Here is a 20573-nt window from a genome sequence, read left to right as displayed (position 1 = left end):
TCTGTAAATCAATCACTACATGTGAATCTTTGTAAACAACAACTTGTATTTATATAGCACCTTTAACGTAGCAAAACGTCCCAAGATGCTTCACAGGAGCGTTATCAGACAACATTTGACACCGAGCCACATAAGGAGAATTAGGACAGATTATTAAAAGCTTGGTTAAAGAGGTAGGTTTTAAGGAGCGTCTTAAAGGAGGCGAGAGAGGCGAAGAGGTTTAGAGGGAATTCCAGAGCTTAGGGTCTAGACAGCTGAAAGCACGGCCGCCAATGGTGGAGCGATTAAAATCGGGGATGTGCAAGAGGCCAGAATTGGAGGAGCGCAGCGATCTCAGAGAGTTGTAGGGCTGGACAAGGTTACAGAAATAGGTTGGGATGAGGCCATGGAGGGATTTAAAAACAAGTATGAGAATTTTTTTTAAGTATAACTTGCCGCTTTCCAAGTATGTTTTGCACAAGATACTCCACTGCATCCTCCTAACCTATTGCTGTCATTTTAAAATCTTGAATCATATCCCCATCCGCCCCTCCCCACATTTTTCACTTTTTCCAAGAACAGATTCAGCTTTCTTTTGCCTCTCTTCATTAGTACGATCGCACATCTAAAATGTAGAATCACCTGTCACCATTCTCTGAAATTCCTCTCTATCTTCAATCTGCTTTTATTCTTTTCAGATGTTTCTTGGCTGCTTCCATTATAGAAGACTCCAATGTGTTTCCTACTACTGTTAATCTAAGAGGGTTATAAATCCAGTAGGGATTGTTTTCATTACTAACACCAGGTTACCGATGCCAAATGCAGTTCTCCCACCATCCTGATTGCGGTTAGCTAACTCCATACAGGCAGGGAATCGAACCTGGAGCCTTTCTAATCTCTATGGCTCAAGAAAGAAAGAAATTTGCTTTGATATAGCCTCAGGGCATCCCAAAGCACTTCACAGCCAATGATCCACTTTTGAAGTGTGGTCACTGTTGTGATGTCGGGAAACACGGAAGCCAGTTTGTACACAACAAGATCCCACAAACAGCAATGAGATAAATTGACGATCTGTTTTCAGTAATGTTGGTTGAGGAATTCATGTTGGCCAGGACACCGAGGCAACTCCCCTACTCTTCTTTTAACAATGCTCTGATATCTTTTATGTCCACCCAAAAGGACGGGGGGGGGGGGGGGTGGTTTGGTTTAATGTCTTTATCAGACAGTGCAGCAATGAAGTGTCGCCCCAGATTATGTGCTCAAGTCACTGGGGTGGAGCTTGAACGCACATCCTTCGGACTCAAGGATGAGAATGTTGTACCACCGAGCTCTGCATTTCAGCCATGAGAGAACCCATACTAACACTTTACATGAAGGCGATACCTCGGAGCACAAAGATCTACATTTCAAAACAATGCATTTGTAAATTCATTTCAACTAAATAAAATCATTTTTTTTTAATGTGAAAAAGTATAGTAATGGACTAGATCAATCACAAAAGTACTAAAGGGACCATTATCTACAAGATACTTCCCAAAATGTGTTCCACACATTTTTCACCAGGTAAGTATGGGTGAGGAAGACCATTTGCCCAGCCATCCAGAAAGACCCTACAGTAACCCCATTGCAACGTCCAGTGTTTCTTAAATGATTCCAGGGTTTTCAACTCTACTACTCTATCTCCTTAAAACCTACCTTTGACCAAGCTTTTGGTCACCTGCCCTAATTTCTCCTTATGTGGCTCAGTGTCAAATTTTTTGTCTTATATTACTCATGTACAGCACCTTGGGACATTTTACTGTGTTAAAGGTGCTATATAAATACAAGTAGTTGTTGAAATCCATTCCATGCATTTATCGCTCTGTGTGAAAGACCTTCCAGATGTTAGTCTTAAATGTACCTTTACTGGCTTGAACCTGTGCCCCCTTGTACCCCCATTTAATTTAACATAATATTCCCGGTTTACCTTTTCCATTTGCTTAACTATTTTGCATACATCTATACTTGAGCACAAAATGTCGGTTGACGTTCTAGTGCAGTACTGAGGGAGTGCTGCACTGTTGGAGGTGTCAGCTTTTGGATGAGACATTAAACCACGTGGATGTAAAAGATGTCATGGCACTATTTGAGGTTCGGGGGCGTTCTCTCTGGTGACCTGGCCAATACTTATCCGTCAATCAACATCACTGGTCATTATCGCATTGCTGTTTGTGGGAGCTTGCTGTGCACAAATTGGCTGCCACGTTTCCTACATTACAACAGTGACTACACGTCAAAAAGTACTTCATTGGCTGTAAAGCGCTTTGGGACATCCTGAGGCCGTGAAAGGCGCTATATAAATGCAAGTCTTTTCTTTTTGTCTTTCTATAAGATAACCTCTCAAACGCCTCTTTCCAGACTGAAGCCAAATCCATCCAGTTCCTTCTAACACTAGGGATCAGCCTTGCAGTTCTTTTCATTCTATACCAACGCGCAATTTTGCATCTGTAAACATTCAGATTTACAACCATCATTTATTATGCATTGCACTGGCGAGATGAGAGCAAAAGTAAATCACCACAATACAGTACATGGATGGTACCAGGGATGAGGGACTGTTATGTGGAGAGACTGGAGAAGCTGGGGTTGTTCTCCTTAGAACAGAGAAGGTTAAGGGGAGATTTGAAAGAGGTGTTTAAAATCATGAAAGGTTTTGATAGAGTAAATAAGGAGAAACTGTTTCCAGTGGCTGAAGCGTCGGTAACCAGTGCACACTGATTGAAGGTGATTGGCAAAAGAATCAGAGGCAACAGGAGTAAACATTTTTTACACAGCAAGTTGTTGTGATCTGGAATGCGCTGCCTGAAAGGGTAGTGGAAGCAGATTCAATAGTAAAACTCAAGAGAATTACGCAGAATATGCAGCACAGAAACAGGTCATTCGGCCCAACCAGTCCATGCTCCACTCGAGCTTCCTTCAGTCTTTCCTCATCTAACTTTATCAGCATAACCCTCTACTCCTGTCTCCCTCATATGCTTATCTAGCCTCCCCTTAAATACATCGATAGTATTCGCTTCAACCACTCCCTGCGGCAGCAAGTTCCACATTCTCACCACTCTGTGGGTTAAGAAATTTCTTCTGAATTCTCCATTTGATTTCTTGGTGACTAGCTTATATTGATGGCCTCTAGTCATACTCTTCCCCGCAAGTGGAAACACACTCTCTCTCTCTCTCTCTCTCTACTCTATCAGAATTGGATAAATACTTGAAGGGAAACAAAATTAAAGGGCTATGGAGAAAGAGGAGGGATTGATTGGAGAGCTGTAGCAAAGAGCCGGCACAGGCACAGTGGGCCGAATAGGCTGTATAATTCTCCCAAAACAAGCGCGCTACTCGGAGCTCCGGCACAGCAAGAGAGCCCCAGGTGGGCAGAGGAAACGCTTCAAGGACACCCTCAAAGCCTCCTTGAAAAAGTGTAACATCCCCACCGACACCTGGGAATCCCTGGCCCAAGACCGCACAAAGTGGAGGAGAAGCATCGGGGAAGGCGCCGAATACCTCGAGTCTCTTCGCCGGGAGCAAGCGGAAGCCAAGCGCAGGCAGCTCAAGGAGCGCACGTCAACCCAAGCACCCGCCCCACCTGTGACAGAGACTGTAGGTCCCGCATTGGACTCATCAGTCACCTAAGAACTCATTTTTAATGTGGAAGCAAGTCATCCTCGGTTCCGAGGGACTGCCTAAGAGAGGAGATAATTCTACGTGGAGACAAGCGATCTGAACAGATTTTTTTTTTAAAAAGAAACGCGTGACAACAAAAGAGACAAGTTGGGCAGAACAAAAATGACTGCATTCATTCAAGTGACTTGTGTTTGAGGAAAGGTTGGGTCAGGAGCCCTTAGTTCCCGTGTTGTGACAGCGGCCGGGCTCCACAGCCCGACCATCCCGCCCGCGGTTTATTCCATCTCAGCAAATCGCCCTTTACTTAAAGCCGACGAGGTCAGCACTCACTTTGTCGAGGGAAGCGGGTTTCTGGGCGGCCAGGGACCGGGCCAAGCTCAGCACGGTGTTGAAGTAGAAGCCGCGGCCGGCCACCTTCCCCGCCATGTCCGCCATCTTCCCCGCCCGCTGCCCGGCAGCCAGCCAGCCAATCAGCGGCCGCGGGGCCGGCTCGACGGAGCGCCAGAGAGCGCACAACTCACAATGCGTGACGGTGGAGGAGGAGCGCAAACCTCAGCCAGCACTGAGCAGAGCACCAGGAGATAGAATTGATCAGAGAGCAATAGGAGATAGAATTGATCAGAGCTCAATAGGAGATAGAATTGATCAGAGAACAATAGGAGATAGAATTGATCAGAGAACAATAGGAGATAGAATTGATCAGAGAGCACTAGGAGATAGAATTGATCAGAGCTCAATAGGAGATAGAATTGATCAGAGCTCTAGGAGATAGAATTGATCAGAGAGCACTAGGAGATAGAATTGATCAGAGCTCAATAGGAGATAGAATTGATCAGAGCTCAATAGGAGATAGAATTGATCAGAGAACAATAGGAGATAGAATTGATCAGAGAGCACTAGGAGATAGAATTGATCAGAGCTCAATAGGAGATAGAATTGATCAGAGAGCAAGAGGAGCTGGAATAGGAGATAGAATTGATCAGAGATGAAAAGGCGATGGAATAGGAGAAAATCTGAAACTGCTCAGCAGATCCGTCAGCACCTGAAAGAGAAAAAATATATAGTTAAACGTTTACCATGGGATCTTTTATGAGTAATTATTCGTTTTATTAGATAATAATGTTTATTAATTAACATGTTAATATTTTAAACATAGTTAACAGCAGACTCATATTAATAAGAAAAAAATCGCGTTGGATTCTGTATTAAATACCATAAATACAGAGAATGAGACACACACACATATATATATTATGATGAAGTATATAATGTATATGAAATTCATCTCATATATACAAAAAAAAGGAGGGTTTGAGGTCACGTGACGGTCCTGCTTGCCAGTGTCAATCATGGCGGCGCCCTTGACGTGCTTCAGCCAGGAGCGGGGCGCTGACGCAATACGCAGTGACGTACGGGATGGGCGGGGCTCCGAGCGGTGGTCAGGTGACTGGCGATTGCTGAGGAACCGGGCGGTGAAGGTTCATCAATCCGCTCTACCCATCAAAAGAGTACAGGGAGATTGGCGGTGTGAGACTGTGTGTGACCATGTCGGCCTACCCCAGCCGCCACAACCCCTTCGCCGAGGAGGATGACGACGAGGAGCTGGGCGGCCCGGGCAACCGGCAGGCGGACGGCGAGCCGTGGGAGGGCGATGCGGGCGGGCAGCAGTGGCACCTGCGGCAGCAGGTGATGAGGAGCGCCGACCGCGCTGTGCAGAGCAGCGGCCGCAGCGTGGCCCTCATCTACGAGTCGGAGCAAGTGGGCGCCGAGACAGCGGAGGTGAGAGGCTGGTGGGTGAGAGGGTGGGCTGGACTGGGCCGGGGGCTGAGAGGGTGGGTTGGGCTGGGCCGGGCGGGCGGCGGGGTGCTAGAAATGCATCCAGCTGCAGCTACAAGCAGACCGCATTGCGGCGCTGGAGCTGCGGATGGATGGGCTTTGGAGCATTCACGATGCTGAGAGGGTCGTGGATAACACGTTTAGTGAGTTGGTCACACCGCAGGTAAAGGCTGCACAGGCAGAAGGAAAATGGGTGACCATCAGGCAGAGCAGTAGAGGCAGGCAGGTAGTGCAGGGGACCCCTGTGGCCATCCCCCTCTCAAACAGGTATATCGATTTGGATACTGTTGAGGGGGATGACTTACCACAGGTAGGCAGCAGCCGCCAACTTCTTGGCACCAGTGGTGCTTCTGCTGCTCAGGAAGGGAGGAAAAAGTGTGGGAGAGCAATAGTGGTAGGGGATTCCATCTTAAGGGGAACAGATAGGCGTTTCTGTGGCCGTAGACGTGACTCCAGGATGGTATGTTGCCTCCCTGGTGCCAGGGTCAAGGATGTCACTGAACGGCTACAGGGCATTTTGAAGGGGGAGGGTGAACAGTCAGAGGTCGTGGTTCACATTGGGACCAATGACATGGGTAGGAAGAGGAATGAGGTCCTGCAGCAAGAATTTAGGGAGCTAGGTAGCAGATTAAAGAGCAGGACCTCAAAGGTTGTAATCTCTGGATTACTCCCGGTGCCACGTGCTAGTGAGTATAGGAATAGGAGGATAGAGCAGATGAATGCGTGGCTAAAGAGTTGGTGCAGGAGGGAGGGCTTTAGTTTCCTGGATCACTGGGCCTGCTTCTGGGGAAGGTGGGACTTGTACAAGTCGGATGGGCTGCACCTGAACCAGAACGGGACAAATATCCTTGCGGGGAGGTTTGCTAGCACTGTTCGGGGGGTTTAAACTAAAATGGCAGGGGGTTGGGAACCTGAGCAGGGAGACAGAGGAAAGGGAAACAGTGATAAAAGCAAAAGATAGGAAGGAGAAAAGCAAAAGTGGTAGTCAGAGAAATCAACGGTTTAAAGCAAACATGGCCACAGTAAATAATAATTCCAATAAGTCTAAGAGCGTTAAAAAAACAAGCCTGAAGGCTTTGTGTCTTAATGCGAGGAGCATTTGTAATAGGGTGGACGAATTGGTTGCGCAAATAGAGGTAAACAAATATGATTTGGTTGGGATTACGGAAACGTGGCTCAAGGATGGCCAAGACTGGGAACTCAGCATCCAGGGGTATTTGATATTCAGGAAAGATAGGCAAAAAGGAAAGGGAGGTGGGGTAGCATTACTGGTTAAAGAAGGGATTAATACAATTGTAATGAAGGATATTAGCTCTGATGATGTGGAATCTGTATGGGTAGAATTGAGAAATACTAAGGGGGAAAAAAACATTAGTGGGAGTGGTATATAGACCTCCCAACAGTAAGGCAGAGGTTGGGGATGGCATTAAAAGGGAAATTAAAGAAGCGTGCAATAAGGGCACAGCAGTCATCATGGGTGACTTTAATCTACATATAGATTGGGCCAACCAAATTAGTAACAATACTGTGGAGGAGGATTTCCTGGAGTGTTTACGGGATGGTTTCCTGGACCAATATGTCGAGGAACCAACCAGAGATTAGGCCATCTTAGACTGGGTATTATGTAATGAGAAAGGATTAATTAGCAATCTTGTTGTATGAGGCCCCTTGGGTCAGAGCGATCATAATATGATCGAATTCTTCATTAAGATGGAGAATGAAGTAGTTGACTCGGGGACTAGGGTCCTCAATTTAAATAAAGGAAACTACGATGGTCTGAGGAGCGAGTTGGGTAGGATTGATTGGGGAATGGCACTCAAAGGGTTGACGGTGGCTAGGCAATGGCAAACATTCAAAGACCGAATGGATGAGCTACAGAATTTGTTCATCCCAGTTTGGCATAAAAATAAAACAAAAAAGGTGACTCAACTGTGGCTAACAAGGGAAATTAGGGATAGCATAAGATCCAAGGAGAGGACATATAATTTGGCCAGAAAAAGCAATATTCCTGAGGCTTGGGAGCAGTTTAGGATTCAGCAAAGGAGGACAAAGGGATTAATTAAGAAAGGGAAAATAGAATATGAGAGTAAGCTAGCAGGAAACAAAAACTGACTGTAAAAGCTTTTATAGATATGTTAAGAGAAAAAGATTGGTGAAGTCAAGTGTAGGTCCCTTGCAGTCAGAATCAGGGGAATTTATAATGGGAAACAAAGAAATGGCAGACCAACTAAATTCATACTTTGGTTCTGTCTTCACAAAGGAGGACACAAATAACCTCCCAGAGATGCCGGGGAACATAGGGTCTGATGAAAGGGTGGAACTGAAAGAAATCAGTATTTGTAGGGAAATGGTGTTAGGAAAATTGATGGGACTGAAGGCTGATAAATCCCCAGAGCCTGATAATCTACACCCCAGGGTACTTAAGAAAGTGGCCCTAGAAATAGTAGATGCATTGCTGGTCATCTTCCAGAACTCGATAGACTCTGGAACAGTACCCATGGTTTGGAGGGTAGCTAATGTTACCACACTATTCAAAAAAGGTGGTAGAGAAAAAACAGGGAACTATAGACTGGTAAGCCTGACATCGGTAGTGGGGGAAAATGCTAGAGTCTATTATAAAAGATGTAATAACAGAGCACTTGGAAAGCAGTGACAGGATCGGACAAAGTCAACATGGAGTTACAAAAGGTAAATCGTGCTTGACTAATCTACTGGAATTTTTTGAGGATGTAACTGGTAAAATAGATAAGGGAGAACCAGTGGATGTGGTGCATTTGGACTTTCAGAAGGCTTTTGATAAGGTCCCACATAAGAGATTAGCGTGCAAAATTAAGGCACATGGGATTGGGGGCAACGTATTGACTTGGATAGAGAACTGGTTGGCGGACAGAAAGCAAAGAGTTGGAATAAACGGGTCGTTTTCCGAGTGGCAGGCAGTGACTAGTGGGGTACCGTAAGGATCGGTCCTAGGACCCCAGCTGTTCACAATATATATTAATGATCTGGACGAGGGAATTGGATGTAATATATCCAAATTTGCAGACGACACAAAGCTGGATGGGAGGGTAAGCTGTGAGGAGGATGTCGTGAAACTCCAGTACGATTTGGACAGGTTGGGTGATTGGGCAGAAAAATGGCAAAGGCACTATAATGTGGATAAATGCGAGATTATCCACTTTGGTGGCAAAAACAGGAAGGCAGATTATTATTTGAATGGCAATAGATTGGGAGAAGCGGAAGTGCAGAGAGACCTGGGTGTTCTTGTGCACCAGTCGCTGAAGGTAAGCATGCAGGTGCAGCAGGCGGTTAAGAAGGCAAATGGTATGTTGGCCTTCGTAGCAAGAGGGTTCGAGTACAGGAACAAGGATGTCTTGCTGCAGTTGTACAGGGCCTTGGTGAGACTGCACCTTGAGTATTGTGTGCAGTTTTGGTCACCTTACCTGAGGAAGGACGTTCTTGCCATGGAAGGAGTGCAGCGAAGATTCACCAGGCTGATACCTGGGATGGCAGGAATGACGTATGAGGAGAGATTGTATCGATTGGGCTTATACTCACTGGAGTTTAGAAGATTGAGAGGGGATCTCATCGAAACCTATAAAATTCTGTCAGGCCTGGACAGACTAGATGCAGGAAGGGTGTTTCTGATGGCCGGGGAGTCCAGGACCAGGGGTCATAGTCTAAGGATAAGGGGTAAGCCATTTAGGACCGAAATGAGGAGGAATTTCTTCACCCAGAGAGTGGTGAACCTGTGGAATTCTCTGCCACAGAGGGTGGTGGAGGCCAGTTCATTAAATATATTCAAGAAAGAGTTGGATATATTTCTTAAGGCTAAAGGGATCAAGGGATATGGGGAGAAGGCAGGGACAGGGGACTGAATTTGGATGATCAGCCATGATCTCATTGAATGATGGAGCAGGCTCGAAGGACCGAATGGCCTACTCCTGCTCCTATTCTCTAAGTTTCTAAGTTAGAGGCTGGGCTGGGAGAGGGTAAGGGGGTCGGGTGAGAGAGACAAGAAATCCTGGCAGCCTAGAGAGAATAGAATATGTGATGAATGTCTGACCGGCGAGGTTGAAACAGAAATGCATTTCCTCCTAAAATGCGAAAAATTCAACACATCAAGAAACATATTATTTAACAAGCTCAGCCAAACAACCCCAGATTTCAAGGATTTGGATGACCTGTCAAAATTAAGATTAGTCCTGGGAGAAGGAGACAGACCATACCTTGGTGCCAAATATGTAACAACATGTCACAACCTGAGGACGGTTTAAAATTAATACTGAATGTACCCAATGATGTACAAAGACTGTTTAAATTAATATTGTTTAAAAGTAATATTGTATGTACCCAACAAGGGTCAAAATTGTTTGACACCTACAGAATGTTGGAAAACTGTACTTTTTTGTTGTGTAAGCTTTGGCAATATGGTTCTCTGTAAACTTTCATGCCAATAAAGCATTTGAATTGTGAATTGAGTGAGTGAAGGAGAGGGGGGGGTTGGTGGGGTAAGGATAGCAAATGTAAGCCCGCTATTTTAAGAAAGGAGGGAGAGAGAAAACGGGGAACTACAGACCCGTTAGCCTCACGTCAGTAGTTGGGAAAATGCTGGAATCTATTATAAAGGATGCAATAACTGGGCACTGAGAAACTAATAGTAAGATTGGGCAGAGTCAACATTGATTTATGAAAGGGAAATCCTCTTTGACAAACGTATTGGAGTTCTTTGAGGATGTAACTAGTGGAGTAGACAAAGGGGAACCGGTAGATGTGGTGTATCTGGATTTTCAGAAGGTCTTCGATAAGGTCCCACACAAGAGGTTGGTGAACAAAATTAGGGCACATGGAATTGGGGGTAATATACTAGCATGGATTGCGAATTGGTTCACGGACAGAAAACACAGAGTAGGGATAAACGGGTCTTTTTCAGGATGGCAGGCTGTGACTAGTGGGGTACCGCAAGGATCGATGCTTGGGCCCCAGCTATTCACAATCTATATCAATGATTTGGATGAGGGGACTAAATGTAACATTTCCAAATTTGCTGATGATACAAAGCTAGGTGACAGTGTCAGTTGTGAAGAGGCTTCAAGGGGATCTCGACAGGCTCAGTGAGTGGGCGAGAACATGGCAGATGGAATATAATGTGGATAAATGTGAAGTTATCCACTTTGGTAGGAAAAAAAACAGAAAGGCAGAGTATTTCCTAAATGGTGGAAGATTGGGGAATGCAGATGCTCAAAGGGACCTGAGTGTCCTTGTACATGAGTCACTGAAAGTGAATGTGCAGGTGCAGCAAGCCATTAGGAAGGCAAATGGTATGCTGGCCTTCATTACAAGAGGATTTGAGTACAGGAGTAAAGAAGTCTTACTCCAATTATATAGGGCCCTGGTGAGACCACACCTGGAGTACTGTGTACAGTTTTGGTCTCCTTACCTAAGGAAGGATATACTTGCCATAGAGGGAGTGCAACGAAGATTCACGAGATTGTTTCCTGGGATGGCGGGACTGTCGTATGAGAAGAGATTGAGTAAACTAGGCCTGTATTCTCTTGAATTCAGAAGAATGAGAGGGGATCTCATTGAAGCATACAAAATTATTACAGGGCTTGATCAGGTGGATGCTGGGAGAATGTTTCCCTTGGCTGGGGAGTCTAGAACCAGGGGCCACAGCCTCAGGATAAAGGGTAGGCCATTCAGGACTGAGATGAGGAGAAATTTCTTCACACAGAGGGTGGTGAATCTTTGGAATTCTCTACCCCAGAGGGCTGTGGAGGCTCAGTCATTGGGTATATTCAAAACAGAAGTCAATAGATTTCTGACTAGTAAGGGCATCAAGGGCTATGGCGATAGGCCCGGTGAATGGAGTTGAGGCAGAAGATCAGCCATGATCTCATTGAATGGCGGAGCAGGCTCGAAGGGCCGAATGGCCTATTCCTGCTCCTATTTCTTATGTTCTTATGATGCCTTTTCTGCCTTTTTTTTCCTCTCTCTCTCTCTCTCTCTCAATCCAATCTTTCTTTCCCATCCTTTATTTCTCTCTCTCTACCTGATTTCACATTGAATTTACCTGCTTCCTTCTCAGTCCTTGCACTGTTAATTTCACAATCCTTCAATCTGATTGGTTGTGCAGTTACCCTGTTGCTTGTCCTGTTCACTCAGGGTCCCGGATGCCCGGTTTCCCCGCGCTGTGCCGTTAGCAGCTCGCACTTTCAGCAACTTGCCACGGAATTTTTTTTTAAAAACCTAAAGGTGCAAGGGCAAGTGGAACGAACGTTGGATGCCCTGTTACAGAAAATGATGGCCCATTGTCCTTGCCTTGGTCTATGAATGGTGCAGGCTGATACTTGGAGTAAAAAATGTTGCCACCGCCAAATCCTTCATTGTAAATAATCGCCACCCCCTCCCACCAATGTTGCTTACAATACGCATTGCATTGTATTCATCAAAGACTTCAAGAAGGTTTCGTGAAATTTGCAAAAAAAACGGTGAATCAACATGCAGAAGAAACCAAACGAAGTGACCAGCAAACTAGCTGTTGTTTCACAGAACATCGACAAAACTCTGCAAGCCAGCTCTACTTAAAAAAACAAATCTTTTAAATATGAAACTGAGGTGAAGTCGCAGTGACTGCACCCCACGGCCGGGCTTTGTAAAGGGATGCAGGTGACTGTTTACAAGTGTACAGAACAGTTACTGGGATACTTGCAAAGCAGATCTGAAAGTTTCCTTGTGCAGCTGATGCCTGAGTTCTTGCTGAGCAGTGGGACTTCCTGAACTTGATCTCCGAATAATCCTGCTGCAGTTCAAATGGTTGACAGCTGCACAGCGAAATCGGAGAGGTAAATCATTCCCCCCTTCCTGTAATCTGCTGGGTTTCCAAACCTTCGCTCTGCCATTGCCCCTCGACTTGCCTCGTCTTTTCTTCTCTTTGCCATGTTCGAGCTGCCTTGCTCCCAGGGCCTTGGCCAGTTGCCTGGGTTTCTCGAGGGGAGGGGTAGCATTTTTAGCAGGGGAGTGAGTTGCTTTCGTACAAAGTGTGCGGCCCAAGGACGGCACCGTGTAATAAATGCCGCTTGTTATAAATTGGGCTTTCTTCCCAACGCTTGGTTAAGTTGTCCTTGCAACAAAAAGGCCATTTCTATTAGCAGAACTGGCGGGGGGTGGGGGGTGTAATTTTGACGTTGGGCGTTAGCGGAAACCGGGCCCCATCGAGTCAGCCGCCCGTTATACGTCTCCCGATTTTCGTCTCTAGACTTCAGTGGAAATGAAAATCGGGAGCGATGTATAACGGGCAGCTGAATCGGTGTGGCCCGTTTTACACTGTCGGCCAAAGTCAAAATAATGACTGCTTCATATCCTCAGATAATGAAGCAGTCCATGCCCGCATGCAGCAAGACCTGGACGACATTCAGGCTTGGGCTGATAAGTGTCAGGTAACATTTGCGCCACAAGTGCCAGGCAATGACTATCTCCAACAAGCGACAGTCTAACCACCTCCCCTTGACATTCAGTGGCATTACCATCGCCGAATCCCCCACCATCAACATCCTGGGGGTCGCCATTGACCAGAAGTGGATGTGGGGGCGGGGGGGGAGGAGGAGAGAGGTGGAGCTGGGGGTGTTTGAGAGGCTGGGCTGGAGGGGGGCAGCTGGGTGGGCGAGGCGAGAGGTGGGGGGGGCTGGAGGGTGGGGGTGAGGGTAGGGGGCGGGTGTGAGGCTGGGGGGGGTTTGTGAGGCTGGGGAGGGGTCGCCAGTGGCTGAGGTGGGGAGCTGGGGGGAGCGTGAGGCTGGGGTGGGGGTGAGTGTGGCTTGGGTGAAGTTGGGGGCTGGCGAGGGGCTGAGAGGCTGGTTGGGAGCTGGAGCTGCGTGTCCTTCATCACCAGCCCTATGGGCTTCCCAACCTTCTGATTCAGCTTCAATGTCTCCCTGTATTGTATCGGTTCCTACATTATAACATTGACTACACTTCAAAAAGTACTTCATTGGCTGTAAAGTGCTTTGGGATGTTCGGTGGTTGTGGAAAGCGTTATATAAGTGCAAGTCTTTATTTCTGTGCTCATAGACTCAGACAAATTTACGGCACAGAAGGAGGCCAATCGGCCCATCGTGTCTGCCGGCTGAAAGAGAGCTCTCCACCCGAATCTCACTTTCCAGCTCTTGGTCAGTAGCCTTGTGAGTTACAGCACTTCAAGTGCATATCCAAGTACTTGTTAAATGTGATGAGGGTTTCTGCCTCTACCACCCTATCAGGCAGTGAGTTCCAGACCCCCACCACCCTCTGGGTGAAAAAATCACAGGAAGGATATTAATTTATAACTTGTGACAGTTATACACTTTATAAAAGAGAAGCTTCTTTACCTAATGAGTGGTTAGAATGCTTCCATGTGGAGTAGTTGAGGCAAATAGCATAGATGCATTTAAGATGAAGCTAGATAAGTACAAGAGGGAGAAAGGAATAGATGGTTATTCTGATGGGGTAAGATGAAGTAAGGTGGGAGGAGGCTCATGTGGAGCATAAACACTGGCGCGGGCCAAAATGCCTGTTTCTGTGTTGTACATTCTTTGTAAACTATCAAAGATAAGCAAAACCCTTTGATTGCATAAAGTCCAAGTGAATATTGGGACAAAGCTATTATCCAGGGAGGGAAGTTCAGCCAAGTAGAGGAGGGTATTGACTTGGGCTCTTAATTTTTCTTCATTTTAAAAGTTCCTAATCTAGGTTTGACTTAATCATACCCTATAATTTGGTGATCTACTGTGAAAATGTCCTGTTAGATTTTACTAACGGCTATTTGTATTTCTTTCTGTTTTCTGTAGGTGTATTGAGTTTAATTCGCTGCCATTTCTCTTCCAGGGACGCCCACCTTGACCAATGGGTCTTTTGTTTGTCTGTTTTGCGCTGTTCAGCTTCACCTGTTTCCCTTCTCATGTTTGCCCCTTTGTTCTTTCTCTACCCCTTTTCCCTGGCTCTGTACCTGCTTAAAAGCCAGCATCTTCCAGTTCTGAACGGCCTGAAGCGTTAACACTATTTCTGTCTCCACAGATGCTGCCTGACCTGCTGACTATTTCTGGAATTTTTTTGTTTTTAATTCAGATTTTGCTTTTGACTTAATTATATTAAATCCTAAAAACTAGTCCAGGACACTGCAGTCTTTACTAGTTTAGGACTATTAAAATGCAAGTCTGAAGGACATTATTATAACACTGAATATGCTCAAAGGTTATAAATAGATCTCTAACATCGAGGGTCTTCAGTGATGTGGAGAGACTAGAGAAGTTCTTTAGAGCAGAGACGGTTGGGGGGGACGTAATAGATGTGTTCAAAATTATTAGAGGTTTTGATAAAAATAAACACTTTTTACTGGCAGGAGGGTCAGTAACAAGAGCCCACAGATTTACGGCAATTGTCAAAAGAATCAGAATGGCAATGTGGTAAACCACTGTTTGTATTCCTGTTTGTCCTGTTTGTATTCCACTGTGTACATGCCTGGACATGCCTCGGCTGACTCCTCCCTCAGGTCCTAGTATAAAGGTGACTGCTCCCCAGCCCTTGTATCCTGGACCGGTCGACCACTCGAGGCAGACCTCCATTCTGTTGTTAATAAAAGCCTTTAGTTACTCTTCTAACTCTCAGTCTTTTATGAGTAATTGATAGCGCATCAATTTTATTAACAACATTTTTATAATGGAGAAGATCCTCACACCAGCATGCCTGGACTTAGATCATCGGGAGGCGGACTCATCCACCAAGTTTACTCACTGGCTTAAGTGTTTCGAAAAATTCCTGACCGCCTCCGAAGCAATCAAATCGGACGAGGACAAACTGGATGTCCTGACCTCCAAAGTGAACCACCGAGTGTACTCGGTCATCCAAGACGCGACCTCGTACGCGGATGCTATCAAGCTCCTCAAGGACCAGTACACGCGCCCAGTGAACGAAGTGTACGCCAGGCACCTCCTGGGGAGTCGTAAACAACAACCTGGGGAATCGACCGTGGAATACCTTCAGGCACTGTCTGTGCTTGGCCGGGCCTGTGGTTGTAAGGATGTAAAGGCCGCCGTGTACACAGAGGAACTTATCCGGGACGCTTTTGTAGCGGGCCACAGATCCAATTACACACGACAGCGACTGTTGGAGCAGAGTAACCTCGACCTCAACAAGGCCTCTGAACTCGCACTATCGTTGGATGCAGCCTACCAGGGCATGGATGCCTACTCCTCTGCACCGTGGACGCCGCGGGGAATGACAGCCTGGGACACGGTAGGACCGCCTCATAGCGCCGTGCCACCCCAGCCACACCCCAACAACGGCCCAACTACCGCAGCAGTGTCCCAAGGCCAGACAGCAGTGCCCCAAGGCCAGAAATGCTACTTCTGTGGCCAGGCAAAACACCCCAGAGCGCGCTGCCCGGCGAAAAACGCGATCTGCTCGGGCTGCGGGAAGAAGGGACACTACGCTAGCGTCTGCAGGGCCAAAGCCACCCCGAACCCCAGCAGCGCCGCGTGTGGGCCATGCGGGCCGCCATTTTGGACCTCCCCGGCCGTGTGCGAATCACCGGTACAGCAGCCATTTTGGACGCCTCCAGCCACATGGGGATCATGGACGCCGCCATCTTGGACGACAGCCGGGACGCAGCAGGCCCCCGACACCGCCTCATCTGATACCCGCAGCGACACACCGACCCCTACGCTGGCATCCGTTACACTGGACCAAGCGAGACCGCACCAACTGGCCAGTTCCACAATGGACATTAAGGTAAATGGTCACGATACAATCTGCCTTTTTGACTCTGGGAGCACGGAGAGCTTCATCCACCCCGACACGGTGCGGCGTTGCTCTCTCCCAGTCCTGCCTGCGCAACAGCGGATTTCTATGGCCTCCGAGTCCCAGTCGGCGGACATCGGCGGCTACTGCGTGGTGACACTCGTAGTAGACGGGACCGTGTACGATCATTTTAAACTTCTGGTCCTGCCTGACCTCTGCGCTGCCGTCCTGCTGGGGTTAGATTTTCAGTGCCACCTTAAAAGTGTTACGATGGCGTACGGTGGACCCCTACCCCCACTCACAGTCCGCAGCCAGCAGCTTCCAAATTGCCCGCCGCGCACCAGGTGCAACCTCTCCACACTCAGAGTCACCCCCCCACCACTGTTTGCTAACCTCACCCCCGACTGTAAGCCCATCGCCACAAAGAGCAGGCGATACAGTGCCGGGGACAGGGTTTTCATTAAAACCGAGGTGGAGCGGCTCCTGAAAGAAGGGATTATTGAGGGCAGCACCAGCCCCTGGCGAGCCCAGGCTGTGGTCGTTAAGACCAGCGAGAAGCAGCGCCTGGTCATCGACTACAGCCAGACAATAAATCGCTACACCCTGCTGGACGCCTACCCACTCCCCCGTATAGCTGATATGGTCAACCAGATCGCGCAGTACCGCGTCTTCTCGACCATTGACCTGAAATCAGCGTACCACCAGCTCCCCATCCGCCCTGAGGACCGCCAGTACACTGCCTTTGAGGCAAACGGCCGCCTCTATCACTTCCTTAGGGTTCCCTTTGGCGTCACCAACGGGGTCTCCATCTTCCAAAGGGAGATGGACCGGATGGTAGATCAAAATGCGTTGCAGGCCACTTTCCCATATCTGGACAATGTGACCATCTGCGGCCGTGACTTGCAGGACCATGACGCAAACCTCGAAAAATTCCTCCGCACCGCCCAACTCCTAAACCTGACATATAACAAGGAGAAGTGCATATTCCGCACAAACCGCCTCGCCATCCTTGGCTGTGTTGTGGAACACGGAGTCATCGGCCCCGACCCCGACCGGATGCGTCCCCTTATGGAACTTCCACTGCCCCACTGCCTCAAGGCCCTGAAGAGGTGCCTAGGGTTTTTCTCCTATTACGCCCAGTGGGTCCCCTACTATGCGGACAAGGCCCGTCCGCTGATCAAGTCCACCTCTTTTCCCTTGACGGCAGAGGCCCGCTTAGCCTTCCACCGTATCAAGGAGGACATTGCCAAAGCCACCATGCACGCAGTGGACGAATCCATCCCCTTCCAGGTGGAAAGCGACGCGTCCGACTTTGCCCTGGCCGCTACCCTCAATCAGGCGGGGAGACCCATGGCCTTCTTTTCACGAACCCTCCAAGGCCCGGAGACCAGACACTCCGCTGTTGAGAAGGAGGCCCAGGCGATTGTGGAGGCTGTGCGTCATTGGAGGCACTACCTGGCCGGAAAACGATTTACCCTGCTCACTGACCAGCGTTCAGTCGCTTTTATGTTTAACAACAAGCAGAGGGGAAAAATCAAAAATGACAAGATCTTGAGGTGGAGAATCGAACTTTCCACCTACAACTACGAGATCTTGTACCGGCCAGGGAAGCTAAATGAACCCCCGGATGCGCTATCGCGTGGCACCTGCGCCAGCGTGCAGATCGATAGACTACGGGTCCTCCACAATGACCTCTGCCACCCGGGGGTCACCAGGTTCTTCCACCTCATCAAGGCCCGCAACCTGCCTTACTCTATTGAGGAGGTCCGGACCATGACCAGGAACTGCCAAGTCTGCGCTGAGTGCAAACCACACTTTTATAGACCAGACAGGGCCCACCTGATAAAAGCCACTCGCCCCTTCGAGCGCCTGAGCGTTGATTTTAAAGGGCCTCTCCCCTCCTCCGACCGCAATGTGTACTTCCTCAATATTATTGATGAGTACTCCCGTTTCCCGTTCGCCTTCCCCTGCCCGGACATGACCAGTGCCACGGTCATTAAATGTCTGAACAACCTCTTCACCCTGTTCGGCTTCCCCAGCTATATCCATAGCGACCGGGGCTCATCGTTTATGAGCGACGAACTCCGTCAGTACCTGCTAACTAGGGGTATTGCCACAAGCAGGACCACCAGTTACAACCCCCGGGGGAACGGACAGGTGGAAAGAGAAAATGCGACAGTTTGGAAGGCCGTCCTGCTAGCCTTAAAGTCGAGGGGCCTTCCAACCTCCCGCTGGCAGGATGTGCTCCCCGATGCGCTCCACTCTATTCGGTCACTGCTCTGCACTGCCACTAACGCCACCCCTCATGAGAAAATGTTTGTCTTCCCAAGGAAGTCCACATCAGGGACTTCGCTACCGCCCCCAGGGCCGGTCCTACTGAGAAGACACGTGAGGACCCATAAAACGGACCCCCTGGTCGAGAGGGTCGACCTCCTCCACGCCAACCCCCAGTATGCTTACATCGCATACCCGGACGGGCGGGAGGACACAGTCTCCATAAGAGACCTTGCACCCTCGGGGACCACAGTAACCCACTACCACCCCCCCCCCCCCCCCCCCCCCCCCCCAACGATCCGATATCCAGCCCCAGCAGACGGCAGGCCTGGGCCCCGCGACCCGCTCGACATCTACGAGGACGACACGCCTGTGCCACAGCCTACGCTGGACTCGACGCCGGAAGCTTCACTACCCCTGCCGTCGCCACGCCGATCACAGCGGCGGACAAGACCTCCGGAGAGACTCCAATACACTAACTTTTAATACACTTCACCCCGCCGGACTCAATTTTAAACAAGGGGTGAATGTGGTAAACCACTGTTTGTATTCCTGTTTGTCCTGTTTGTATTCCACTGTGTACATGCCTGGACATGCCTCGGCTGACTCCTCCCACAGGTCCTAGTATAAAGGTGACTGCTCCCCAGCCCTTGTATCCTGGACCGGTCGACCACTCGAGGCAGACCTCCATTCTGTTGTTAATAAAAGCCTTTAGTTACTCTTCTAACTCAGTCTTTTATGAGTAATTGATAGCGCATCAGGCAATGAAATTTTTTTTTTAATGCAATGCTTGAAATGGTGGTGGAAGCAGATTTGATGGTAACTTTCAAAAGGGAATTGGATATATACTTGAGAGAAAAAATTGCAGGGCTGTGTGGAAAGAGCAGGGTAGTGGGACCAATTGGATAGCTCTTTCCAACGAGCCGGCATAGGCATGAGGGCCTCATGTGCTGTATGATTCTGTGTTCAACATGTGCCTACAGAACTATCATAAAATGGGGTGCAGCCGCCTTAAGGTCTATTGTATCTCAATGAACATTGAAGGTCAGAAAACAGTGGAAACCTTGCTTTCCTTTTAACTGTTTACCGAGCACGTGGATCTTTGTAAGGGAGCGATAAGGGAATTTTGTAGATAAGTGTTTTCTTTTAAACATTGGTCGTGTCATTTACTGGTGAGCTTGGAACATAAATTTTAATTTCACGTGGACAAAAACTTGCATACTGCTGCTTCGGCAGTGTTATAACCGGTTTTGGGTGCAGGTGATATTTCCTTACTTATCTCTGTACAATACCACTATGTGTACACCCGTACAGCTTTCCTATACCTGTCACAGCAATGAGGAAACAATTAATGTCTGGTTTATCCAACTCTTACAATTTTGCATATGCTGTACGTGCAACACCAAAAACTAACAGGCTAATTACATCGATTAGTATGTTTACAGGCAAATCAATGAATAAATTGCAACATTCAGTCTAACCAATCTGTGTTGGTGTTTCCCCTCCACATGAGCAGTAGTCCTGATCCTGTGTCTCTATCCGGTTCTCATATCCCTTTATACCCTTTTCTGTCAATCACCCATCCAACCTATTAAATGTTGACATGGTCTCTGCTTCAATCACTAACTCTGGTAGTGCTCTCTGCAGCCCCTCAACCCTCTGTGTATTACATTTAATCTTATGTCTATGGTCCCCTTGTTCTGGACCCCTCAATCACTGGAGACAACGGTCTGTTTCTATCCACTCTGCCCCATCCCTTTATAATTTTAAACACTACCAAATTACTGTGAAATTTCCTCTGCCCTAATCAAATACCATCCGAGCGAATCTGTGCTGTACCCTCGCTACAGCCTCAACATCCTCCTTGTACTATGGCAAAAATTGTACACCACACTCAAACGGTGGTCTTACTAAGATTTATACAGATACACTATTACATCTCAACTTTTATATTCTGTATCTCTTACCATGAACCTCAGCTATTTTTATGGCCTTTATCCATTTAAGATTCTGCTCTTAAGGTCTTGTGAACCTGAAACCCCAAATCTCTCCACTGCTCC

The 20573-nt window shown here is 47.8% G+C and overlaps 2 protein-coding genes across 3 annotated transcripts in view; one reads left to right on the top strand and one right to left on the bottom strand.

The window, feature by feature from the left end:
- Nucleotides 1-4103, bottom strand: part of pi4kab (phosphatidylinositol 4-kinase, catalytic, alpha b) — a 173243-nt gene extending 169140 nt beyond the window's left edge. For both annotated transcript variants that reach the window (XM_086012001.1, XM_086012002.1), the window contains exon 1: nucleotides 3967-4103. In XM_086012001.1, coding sequence (XP_085868127.1) covers nucleotides 3967-4071 — 105 coding nt within the window. In that variant the 5' untranslated portion in view covers nucleotides 4072-4103. The remainder of the gene's footprint in view (nucleotides 1-3966) is intronic.
- A 939-nt stretch (nucleotides 4104-5042) lies between these two features.
- The window catches only part of snap29 (synaptosome associated protein 29), a 42963-nt gene continuing 27432 nt past the window's right edge, over nucleotides 5043-20573 (top strand). Inside the window, exon 1 of the mRNA XM_086012000.1 lies at nucleotides 5043-5415. Coding sequence (XP_085868126.1) covers nucleotides 5182-5415 — 234 coding nt within the window. The 5' untranslated portion in view covers nucleotides 5043-5181. The remainder of the gene's footprint in view (nucleotides 5416-20573) is intronic.

Source organism: Somniosus microcephalus, chromosome 19 (assembly GCF_052327205.1).
Source record: "Somniosus microcephalus isolate GS21.2 chromosome 19, FLI_Smic_1.0, whole genome shotgun sequence".
Classification (NCBI taxonomy): domain Eukaryota; kingdom Metazoa; phylum Chordata; class Chondrichthyes; order Squaliformes; family Somniosidae; genus Somniosus; species Somniosus microcephalus.
This window is presented reverse-complemented; position numbering and strand designations above follow the sequence as displayed.